Source organism: Leptidea sinapis, chromosome 13 (assembly GCF_905404315.1).
Source record: "Leptidea sinapis chromosome 13, ilLepSina1.1, whole genome shotgun sequence".
Taxonomy (NCBI): domain Eukaryota; kingdom Metazoa; phylum Arthropoda; class Insecta; order Lepidoptera; family Pieridae; genus Leptidea; species Leptidea sinapis.
In genome coordinates this window covers 10,351,269-10,363,102 of record NC_066277.1, presented here as the reverse complement: position 1 = coordinate 10,363,102, position 11,834 = coordinate 10,351,269, and the positions used below count along the sequence as shown (strand labels likewise).

Here is an 11,834-nt window from a genome sequence, read left to right as displayed (position 1 = left end):
AAGTAACTTATGAGAGTTAAAGTAAGTAAGGATTTGGCTTAAAATTACTTTTTCAAAATTTTTATCAAGGGTTGGCAAAAAAGACACAGTACGATAGTTATTCGGTCAAAAGAGCATCCCGACTTATTGGTGTAATTTTTCTATGTTTCAGAAGCTCAAGAAACACGCCATGTTTAATACAATTATTAAAGACTATTGCAAGATATGGTGCTAAGACATCAATTATTGAAATTATTATTACTTTAGTGTTCCATCTACATGAAATAAATATTTAACGTGTACTTCCAGTTACAGCAAATAGTCCTTATTTTACTATTTAGCACAGCAATACACGCACTGATACTTGTTGATAGTTTTAATTCATCCTATAATAATAATATAATAATAAAAAATTTATTTATTTCAGGCAGCATTGCCCATATATTGTTAGTATTAACTTATTCTAGGATTAGTAATATTACAAAGATTTATTTTTAGATTTAAGAATAATATTCCATTTTCTATTAATAAAATTATGTACATTATTTAAGACTTAATATACTATTTTTATTTTTATTAATTCTATCCCTATTTGAAAAAATCTTTTTCCTCAGAATAGCATAAAAATCATCTACTCTGTATAAGGCAAACATGTGAGATGCACTACAAAAACGTGGTAATCCCAAGAACATCCTAAAAGCATTATTATATTGAACTCTAAAAATGTTCATTACTTGTCAATGGTGTTTGAGTTCTTTCTCTAAGGCAAGTACTATTGCAATAAACGGGACGAAATTTAGCGCGGATTTTAAAAATAAAAGTCACAATCAATGAAGGAAACAGCTGATCTCTGTATGATTTTGAAAATCAATAATTTTTCCAAAGGTTTATGATTACAAGCTTTTCATATGATTTTGATATAATTTGGTTCATAATTCACTTACATATTGTGCGTTTCACAAGCTTGTTTTGGCAACGATCCAGTTATATGTCTATAAGATTATTTTTGAACCGGGGTTTGTATTGTGTGGCCGTGAAAGGGTTTGGGAAGTCAAAACCTCTTGTAATAAAAACATTTATTAATCGTGAATTTCGAAAACTGTTTGGAAATATGAAATTCGCAAAACTATCTCAAACTGAAGACTTAATGCCGACGCTAGGGTTGGGGACTTGGCAGGTTGGTAAATATTTTATTACTAATGTGAATAATTATAAAATGGATAACCTTAACGTTTAATCATCTAAATAAATATGTAAATATATAATACAAAATGATATAGTCTAATTTGTGGCGTTAAAGAAATAGTGTGAATTTAGATTCAAGGGTCGAGGTCGACCATCGGTGGGAGATTCTTTTGCACAGAATTCCGGCTAGGTATGAAGGTACCACAAACTCTTCAGCGCAGCAAATAACGATATTACTTGGTTAGTGACACGTTACATCGTGTATGTCAAGTGTTTAGCGGTGCTGCTCAAAATCTGAAGTAAGTGATGTAATGTGATGGACAGAGAATATTTTCAGGTGAAAATTTTGCTCGTTCCGTTACTTCTTATAAGAAAGATACCATGAAAAGACTAAACGTACATTCAGTAATCTGCCGGGTGCAGAGTGCCAAGCAGGGCCGGATTTTTCGTTGTCTAATTAATTTATTAACTGTCTTTAACTATATAAAAATGTGTTCGGTAATGTGCCCAACTTCAATGGGCACTTTTCTTAATATTCACAGGGCCCTGGGTTGCAGCCCAATGACCCCTCGTATTGATCTACCCCTGGTCAAAATATGAGAGCGTATTGATAATGATTGGTCGGAGTAGGATAGTACAGGTCTGCCAGGACCACTCAGATTATGACTTCCTATCAAATCATATGACCCACACAATAATCTTTATATACAAAGTTAAAAATCTAGAATTAACAGAAATTAGATTATGTCTCGACGCTGTTTCCACATACTAAATACAGGCAAAGGCTAGGCAAAGATTTATTATTTGATTCAATAAACATGCTAAACATTTTCGTAGCCGCTTAGACTCGTACCGTACCTAATAATCGTCACTACCCTCGTTGATCTCCCCTTACAGCTTATATCGTTTACTGAATAATGTATTTCAGGCATCCCCGGATGTGATCGAGTCCATTGTGTACAAGGCGTTAGACTTAGGTTACCGTCACATTGACACCGCATTTAACTACAACAATGAAGACGCTATTGGCAAAGCTATTAAGAAATGGACGGAAGACGGAAAGGGGAGCAGGCAAGATTTATTTATTACAACAAAGGCAAGTGTACCTGGCTTGATAACATATCTGTCATGATACACAAGCTTCAAAAAATTGCCAGCTTTCGCACGACTTTTCCGCAAAAATAAAAAATTTACAAAGTTTGAATCAATATCATCTAAGCAATATGTTATTCTCTGTACGTACACCATTATCAAGCTGGTAACAGTAAGAATTGTAAAAATATTTTTAGGATTTAAAAACACAAAAGAACTTGTAGTCGTGTGGTCAAAAAAAGACATCATAACTATCATGATTTCTGAGCCCAGAATTCTTTCTTTTTCCAAAACCTCTATTCCCAGCAATTTTACCCTTCAAAATACATAGTTTGCAGCAGGCAGTACCTATCGTTGCGCAGTATATGACTGAGGTACGAGATCTTACGCTGTTTGATAGTTCTCATTAACTCGATGTTCTTCTGCACCACCTATTCAAATTCAATGAACAATGGCGAAATAAACGCTAGTAATATATTTCATCTCTTTCTATAGCGCTGTCAGACTTTTTATTCCTTTCGCGTCGCACCTCACGCGCGCGACAATATGTAAAATTGTTGCCGAGTGCTATGTCAAGGTTTATACAATGTTTATAAAAGGCTTAAATTTTTGCGAATTAGTTTATATCTGTTATTCATAAAAGATTTAATTTTTCTAGCTACCCCACGTCGGAAACAGGGCCTCGGATGTTAAGAATTTCTTAGAGCTACAGCTGAGTCGGCTGCAGATGGAGTACGTGGACTTGTACCTGATTCATGTGCCGTTCGCGTTCTATTGCGACGCGGAGACTTTGACGCCAATCGTCAACCACACCGGGGAGTATCAGCTGGATATTGAAACTGATCACGTGAGCACATGGAAGGTGAGGAGATAATATGCTTATTTTAATATATTTCATTAGAATCATCATCAATCGGGTGTTAATATAGAACTCTAGGTGTGTCGGCTCGTCTAATGGGTCATTCGACCTTACCTTGCTTAAAAATTTCTAAATTTGTCGCCCATATAATGATAGTGGTATTCAACTTTAACGTGTTCAGTGCGGTGATGAGAAACAAAAAGATAATATCAGTGTAACGGAAAAAGTAAAATGATTCACATATTTCTGGAGCCCTGGCAATTTGCACACACAGGTTAAAAGAAAAATCAGTTTTATAACCAACCAGCCTATATGGTAGATATATTTAACTATTTCATTGCTTTTTACTTCCCTCACACACTAGTTAAAGGTACTTACGCAGTGGCAGAGTTACACATTAACCGCCAGTAGGCTATTAAATTTTTGCCGCCACTACTAGTCTCTGTAATTCAATACCCAAGCCTTGTACTTTTATATATTCTTTGCCCTAGCTTAGAATGATAATATTCTTTTTTGTCACTGATAATGCAATTATATTTTTAGTATTCTATTGTTATTATTATGTACATCAGCGTTTGAACTAATATGTTATTCAAGAAATATATTTTTGAGCCAAGAAAAGCTAAATCAAATAAAAACTAGTATTTAGCTGGGGTAAGGTAGGTATGCTTTAAAACTACTCGCACAATATCAACACAACTTATACAAAATTACATTATTTTTATACATTTTATACTTATATACATTGTTATTCGATAAATATTGTTCATATTTTTTATTGCACTTACAAACTGAAAGAATACGAAAAACATCCATATTCAATCATATTTTGTAAACAATGTGTTTTATGATGGAATACATTTTTGTAGGAAATCTTCTTCATTACTTGCACTGAAAAACACTTTCAATTGAGTCACATTCAAAATCATTAGGGTAGGTACATATTTACGAGAAAATGCCATTGAACTTGTGTCCGGGTCGATTCTAACAACTCACTTATTTCTGATAGAAATGAAAACGGACACGAGTTTATCTATCTGGACCAGAATCATGAACTCTGAAATTTTCACTAGCAGTTGTTCTATTTCATCGCCTTTTCATCGAAATACTTATAATTATCTAGTTGAGCCACGAAAAATTTACGGAGTGTTTAGTAAAGATTGGCAGCAGTCACACCAAATCTAAGGTGGAACTCTGAATTTGAATATTTACTTTGTTTATTCTTTCTTAAAAAAGTTTTCATACAAAAACCATTTCTACCGTACCCGGGGGTACGGTGTACATAAATGTACTTCTTGTCGCGTTACTTATATTAGATCTTTTGGATTTCTTGTTTCATAAAATAAAAGATAAGCTCTTTACAAAAATTTGATGTTTGATGAAAAACCATGATCAATTTCTTTCGAACAAGATTATTTTTTGATTATTTATACAAATATATTTTGCCCGTTCTTCTCAGGTCTGAGGCATACTTTTTCGAAAGGGTGGTAGGTTTTGACTTTCAATAAGTTTATGATATCACTTAACTATTGCTACCTACATTGAATAAAAATATTTGAATTTGTATTTTACCTTCCCTTGTTTCTTAGGTAATGGAAGATTGTCAGAAAAAAGGGCTTGCAAGAAACCTAGGTCTGTCCAACTTCAACGAGAGCCAAATATCGAGAATAATAAAGCACGCTTCTTTCAAGCCTCAAGTTCTGCAAGTGGAGCTGCACGCTTACTTTCAGCAGACCGCTCTGAGGAGGTTCTGCGATGAGAACGATATTGTGGTGACTGCGTACGCGCCGCTTGGCAGCCCCGGCGCGAAGGACCATTTCGTTAGCAAATATAACTATAGGTACATATACGATTATGTCTTTTTAATTGAAGTTATACTTCTTTAGGCGCGTTATGAAAAAATTATGAGAGTGAAATTTTAAGATGCGCGCGCATCACTGTAACACAAAAGTAACAGGTTGGAATTGGTTCCTAAAATTTTCTGACGAACCAAAAAAAAAACGAACGCAAACGTCATTCGTTTTTTTTTGGTTTCTTCGTCTATTATTAAGACAGGCAAAGGGTTCAAGCCCATACATCCGTATTCATAATTTAATAATTAATTGTCAAAGCCATCTTTGCTAGATTTTTACAAAATTGTTCTTTCTAAAAACGTAGAGGTAACAGGGCAGCGAGTAAAATCATTTTAATGATTTTTGCTTTGTTAGGCCAAAGAAGTATTATTATTACACTATTTTTGGTATAATTGAACTAAGTAATATACTACTGGTATGCATGAGATAAAAAATAGTTTTAACGGAAAATTTGTGTACAATTTCACTATAAAGTCTCCAATCGGTGTTCATATGACGTCATTTAAAAATAAATTTAGATATTTTGTTAAATTAATGCTATGTCTTTCTACGCAATAGCGGAATATATCAGCGGTGTAACAGGAACAGATTGATATCACATTTAACAATACTGCATACGTAGACTATATAATATTATATAGCTATATGCAAGCACAGTATCAAGAATACTTAAGTACCTAACACAAAACAGGGACCAGCTGAATTTCTTGCGCCCGCTTTTCTTAAGTGTGAGGTAACTTTTTGAGTAATGGCGATGAATGATTTTGACGTTCAATAACATAGGTATAATTTCAATAAGTATTTGAATTTGAATTATGAAAATATATTTACAATAACAATATGTATATATCATCATAATATTACTTTTGTCGTTTTAGCCCTGATAAGTTTCCGGACCTGCTCGGACTCCCTGTAGTTAAAGAGATCGCTGATAAGCACGGCAAGACGCCGGCACAAGTACTGCTGAGGTTTCTCGTGCAGCAGAAGATCGTCGTCATTCCAAAGAGCACGACTGAGAACCGTATCAAGGTAATATACCTATTGTACCTGAAGTAGTTCCTTTATCTCCATTAGCTATTACGTTGCAATCCCAGATAAACCTAATATTCCTTTATGAAAATATTAATTGTAAAATACCGAGATTTCAATTTAAAAAAATATAGTTTTATCCGTGTCTTAATGAGACAAGACAATAACATTAGAATACAAAGGTAAATTTCGCCACTATACAGGTGTCCCAAAGTTATGGGACATGAAGGGAAAGTACCTTAAATATCGAATATAGGCTATTTTACTGAAAGAAGACGTTATGTTATTTTTAAAAGTTAGTACTTCTGCATTCAAAGATTTTCTAAAAATTACTTGCCTCGTCTGGGAATCGAACCGACTGAAATATAAAAAAAACTGCTACTACTTTTATGATGCCAATCGAAAGAATGGCCAAAAACTAATAACTTTTCTTAAGTAACATAGTATTTTAGAAGAAAGGAACAACGTAAAATGAATGTTTTCCTACTTGGATTGGTACGAATGGACCGATTAGATGGCCGGCCAGATCCCCGGACCGGACCTTACACCATTAGATTTCTTCTTTTGGGGATACGTGAAAGATATGCTATACAAAAAGCGATACGAGAACGTGGGCGAGTTACAAACAGAATTGTGCCATATCATATCGAGTATTCACCATAAAATGATAAGAAAATCAACAGGCAGCGGTCTCATTAAGAGATTGGCGATTTGCGTAAGACAAGAGGGATCACATTTTGAGCATTTGATTAATTAATTTACAAAATAATACCCACTTAATTGACTACTTTCTTTTAAAATACTATTTTACTTAAGAAGAGTTATTAGTTTTTGGCCATTCTTTCGATTGGCATCATAAGAGTAGGGGATGTTTTTTTTTAATTTAAGTCGGTTCGATTCCCAGACGAGGGAAGTAATTTTAAGAAAATCTTTGAATGCAGAATTACTTACTTTTAAAAATAACATAAAGTCTTTTTTCAGTAAAATAGCCTATCTTCGATATTTAAGGTACTTTCCCTTCATGTCCCATAACTATGGGACACCTGTATACAAGACTATAATAGCGCAGATGGGATGGCATTGGGTTATCCGGAAAGCAGAAGACCATGGTTCGAATTCAGATCTCCTATTAGTTTTTTTTGTTCCAGTTTTGTACATTCTTAAAAATCCGAGCAAGCCTCGGTCGTCCCGATATTTTAGTATAATAAGAGGCGTGGACAATGTACAAATCTACGCACCTTAAATAGGGCTACTGGAAACCTAAGCGCTGGCAGCTATTTCGGTCAACGATAGGCCTATTCTCATAACAAAACGAGAAAAGGATCGAAATGACCTTAACGTCAAAATTTTCATATTATTGTAATACAAATTGACGGTACAGTTACGATCATGATGAAGATACGTTCCGATATAGGGAAACTGCACCATGCGTATTCTCGTAACAAAATAGAACGTCAATTTTTGGGAGATGCTTATTTTGCAAAATTTCAACGTTTGGTTGAGCTTAGGTAGAGCTGAACTTAAAACATTATCTAATAGAGCATAGATAACCATTATTATAGAAGTAGAAATATTTTAGCTTTCTTAAAACAATATTGGTAACTTAGAGCGAGCTTGTTGTTCAAATGTAGTTGACGCGCGACTCTGATCTAGTTATAGTTCAGTTAACGTTCTAGGGAAATGATAGGAGAATGCCAATCTAGAGCAAAATCTGGGGGCCTACTCCAATATTCGGTACATCGTGGCATTAGTCGTGTCGAATCCTACTCTTAGTTACATCGTATTCAATGTCGAAACGATGATTGAACGAACGAAACATTTTTCGATATAATCGGTCCTAACCTTACTCTTAGTTGAAAATGTCTACGATGTTGTAACGATAAACGATATGGAATACGAACATTTGTTAGGTGCGATATATTCGGGGCATTATCGTATCGTTACGAATATATCGTTGTCGATTTTAAGAGTAGACCTCGTGGTTAGGATTTAAACTTAACTTCAACGATTTCGAAATTACGAGAAAAGCACCGCAGATCAGCCTTGTTATCCAACGCGGATATGTTGCCAGTATTCTTGGTACACTTGCCCGTAACTGCATAAATTGGAGGAGGATGAGGCTCTCCTGTATTTATTATTCGAAACCTTATATTCACAATGAGGTGATTCAACTGTGTATTCCTGGCAATAACAATCGTAGCAGATATCACCGTCGCATCGTGGAGTCGTTGCAGCACGCGTGCGGCGCCTGTTCAGCGAGTCTTGAAATTCTACTAGGTATTTGTATAGTGCTTGCGGCGTGCGCGCACCCCTTCATGATTCACACAAACATCGACTATTCACGCACACAGATAATAATTGAGCTCCGGGTGCGGCGTGATAGCAATAGTTTCTTCAAAAACCTACCTGTTTTTCAAATTACGCTTGGCGCGGGTCCCCGGGGTAGAAGACCAGGCCGGACACTGATCTATTTACTGACTGATTTAAGGCAGTTGCTGCTCCAACTTCGTGAGTCCTCGCATAGTGGTAACAAGCAATAGCAATAGACGTACATAATTGATTAACGTAATACCGTTTAAATCAAATAACTAAAAAAAGGCCGAGAAGACTCTTTTGTCATCTACCTTCTATTATAAAAGTGCTGACCCAGCAAACTTTATATTGCCATATATATTAAGAACCCCGCGCCCTCATTGTATGAAGAGTCATCGTTGACTGAATAACTTATATTTTGTACTGCGAATATATACCTTGGTATTTCTAAGCAAAAATATATATAGGTTCCGGATAAGAACCTATTACCAACATATCATAATTAGGTATACTAAAGTATATATAGGTCATAGTAACTAAAACTATAATATACAGTATACTAAAACCTTCTCCGAAACACATTGCATCTTATACATAGGTAGGTTAGTATTATTCTGATAGGTTCAGTAGTTTTCGCAGTGTCACAGAACAAAAAAACGTCTCTCCATATTATTAAAGATATATATTAAAGATATTATGTTGATGGTTTTGTCTGCAATGTTATTCGCTTAGATCATTTATATATTATACGTCTAGATAGACTATGACAGCTGTGAAAACATCGAAGAAAATAGACTTTAGAACTAACCTTTATTTGAACAATTCACGCACACTAACACAAAGTGACATACAAATAGCGAGTGTAAGACGTAGCTTGTCACGCACACAAAACTAATATTCCTGGCCTGTTTTTATCTGTTGTCTGAGAGCAAGAGACGTAAGTATACTTATAAATTTAAGTCTATAAATCTTAAATAAATTAGCGAAGTATTTTTTTTACAGGAAAACGCAAATATATATGACTTCGAACTGACTACAACAGAGATTAATTGTTTGAGTGAGCTGGACAAACAGGAGGAGGGGCGCATCTTCAACTTTCTGTTCTGGAAGGGAGTTGAGAAACATCCGGAATATCCGTTCAAGCTTCCCGAACTCAGAACCGCTCAGAATTAGACTGCTCAATGTTTTACTACTTGGTACTATAAGCTTTAGCACAAAGTTGTAGTTTTTTAGGGTTTCGTACCGTTTCATCAAACCCATACGTGTGGGGTATGGATAGGTCTTCAAAAATGATATGATAATAAAGTTTCTCATATCATTTCTTTCTAAGCTGAATAGTTTGCGAGAGACAGTTCCAAAGTGGTAAAATGTGTGTTCTATAATAAGAGAATGATAAAACTAAAAATTCTTAAATCGTATTATCAATAACCTAATTGAAAATAAATTCACTGTTATTAAAACATCGATCAAAGTTACAACGAACTGCAAGAACTTTTATAAATCTGTTATTTGCTGCTACGGAACCCTACATCGGCGAGTCCGACTCGCACTTGGCCGCTTTTTTATATTAGAAAACAGTGCTATTCTTTTAAAATGGAAATAAGCTAGATTACTTAGCTAATGTAATGTGGCCTAGTCAATGTAAAAATGGTAGGTATATTATGATACAAGTGAAATAAATCGCTCATTATAACTACACGAGGCTGTGGGTTTGCATCTATCGTAAATTAGCCGAGTTTCTAGTGAGTTATTTGCCCACGAGTTACATACGCATTTTTTCAACATACTTGCGAGGAAAAACAAACATGTATCTACCTATTGCATAAATCCAACAAATGTTAGGTATACAAACAAAATGTGAGAAATGGCGCGAAAGTTTTTTTTCACGTGCCAAATCTAAGATGATTGATTACATACAGCCATTAAGCCTATTTCAAAATTATAATTTTAGTGATAAAATGCATATATTATTTTATATGTATATAACAATGTAATAAGGCTCACTTTACGAGCAAGTGTGTTGAAAATAATGTAAAATAGCGGCTTGTAGATACTTATTTCGTCTGTAATTACAATATTCGATCATCCTATGGTGTCATTAAATTACTACCTACAGTTTTTCACCCAGTGTGAGTACCTACCTATCTAAAGATAGGAATAAGGTGTGACTGAGAAAGAATGATAAATGACGCGAAAACATAATAACAAGGTACTTATTTATTTATTCACTGTTCCATTGATATAATATATAATTTTATTTATATTATATACCAACTTGAACTTTGGTTCCTATCCAGCCCGTTCCATCACTTACCTATTTAACTCTCCCCGTGATGGATCACGTTTATCCTTCGATCGATGGAGTCTCGGGGACAATTCATAATATTTAGATTTAAATTTCGCAAAGGTATCATGTCTCATAGTAGTTTTTTCTTTAATAAATTCATCATTCCTCAGGAGTGAATGTTGACTCGCCAAATACTGGCACCATAAGGTGCTAGTATAGTATATATACAGTATAGTTCGGCGTAAGTATAAACTTACGCCGAACACGTGTAAATAAAGGGCGACCATTCTCTGATACCACATTAAGAGCACAAATCTATACTACCTCAGTAGCCATTCGCAAATGTTTACAGTAACCAGTGAGAATTTTGGACCCTGGGCCCTTTCACCTCAGTTGGTTGACTGACTTGTTTGTATGGCACACTATTTCTTTCCCTCGATATAAACTTTGTTCATTTCCGTATTTATCACCATTGACTACCCTAAGGGCTTAAAAGTGTAGATTGCACGACTGTTTCACAAAGTTAAAATTATTGTCCCAGCGTACGTTTTGTTAGATGAGCTTGAAGTAGGTACGTATTCGAAACGGTTTCAGTGGAAACAATTATTTATTCATAGTAATTGTACTTAGCTTTATAATATTTAATTCCTAGCAATGTAATGCAACTGATGTGATTTTATTGTAGTGCTATGAGCAAAATTATGTTCTTGTGTTAAACATGAATACTTCGAAGAAGATTGTTTTGGTTTCTTACAATAAAGTAACTTATTACTTATGTATCGACGTTTTATTTACTAGTAAGATTTCAGATAGAACCCTGACTTCCATGATAGCCCGTGCAAATGATTTTTTGATGAATTAAAGTGTTTATATTAAATGTTTTAATATAAGAAAATATTAGATCATATTAATTTTAAATAAGTATTATTTTTATTAACGCGTTCTCATTCCTTTTATATCGGTGGGTCGGGGTAACAAACACGCTCTGCGTGTTCTATAAATAAATGCCACCAGGATGCTTGTAGCAAGAAATCAAAAATTTTCGCAGACCCGTCCTTTCCGGCTCTCCTACTCTTCAGGCGGAATCCCGAAATTGTGGAAGGCGGCTTTAGTACACTCGATCCCTAAGAAAGCTGTACGCTCGGCAACTACCGCTCCATTATCTTAAGTTATGGAGTTGATAATTAACCGCAAGCTCTTGGGATACCTAGAGCACCAGCTGATCAGCGACTGCCAG

At 34.9% G+C, this 11,834-nt stretch overlaps 1 protein-coding gene across 1 annotated transcript; it reads left to right on the top strand.

Moving 5' to 3' along the window:
* The first annotated feature begins 769 nt into the window (after nt 1-769).
* LOC126967451 (1,5-anhydro-D-fructose reductase-like) lies at nt 770-11,372 on the top strand. The gene is made up of 6 exons (XM_050811917.1): nt 770-1,156; nt 2,093-2,260; nt 2,915-3,118; nt 4,705-4,955; nt 5,847-5,997; nt 9,313-11,372. The coding sequence occupies exons 1-6, from the start codon at nt 869-871 to the stop codon at nt 9,481-9,483; spliced, it is 1,233 nt and encodes a 410-aa protein (XP_050667874.1). The 5' UTR covers nt 770-868; the 3' UTR covers nt 9,484-11,372.
* Nucleotides 11,373-11,834: the final 462 nt, after the last annotated feature.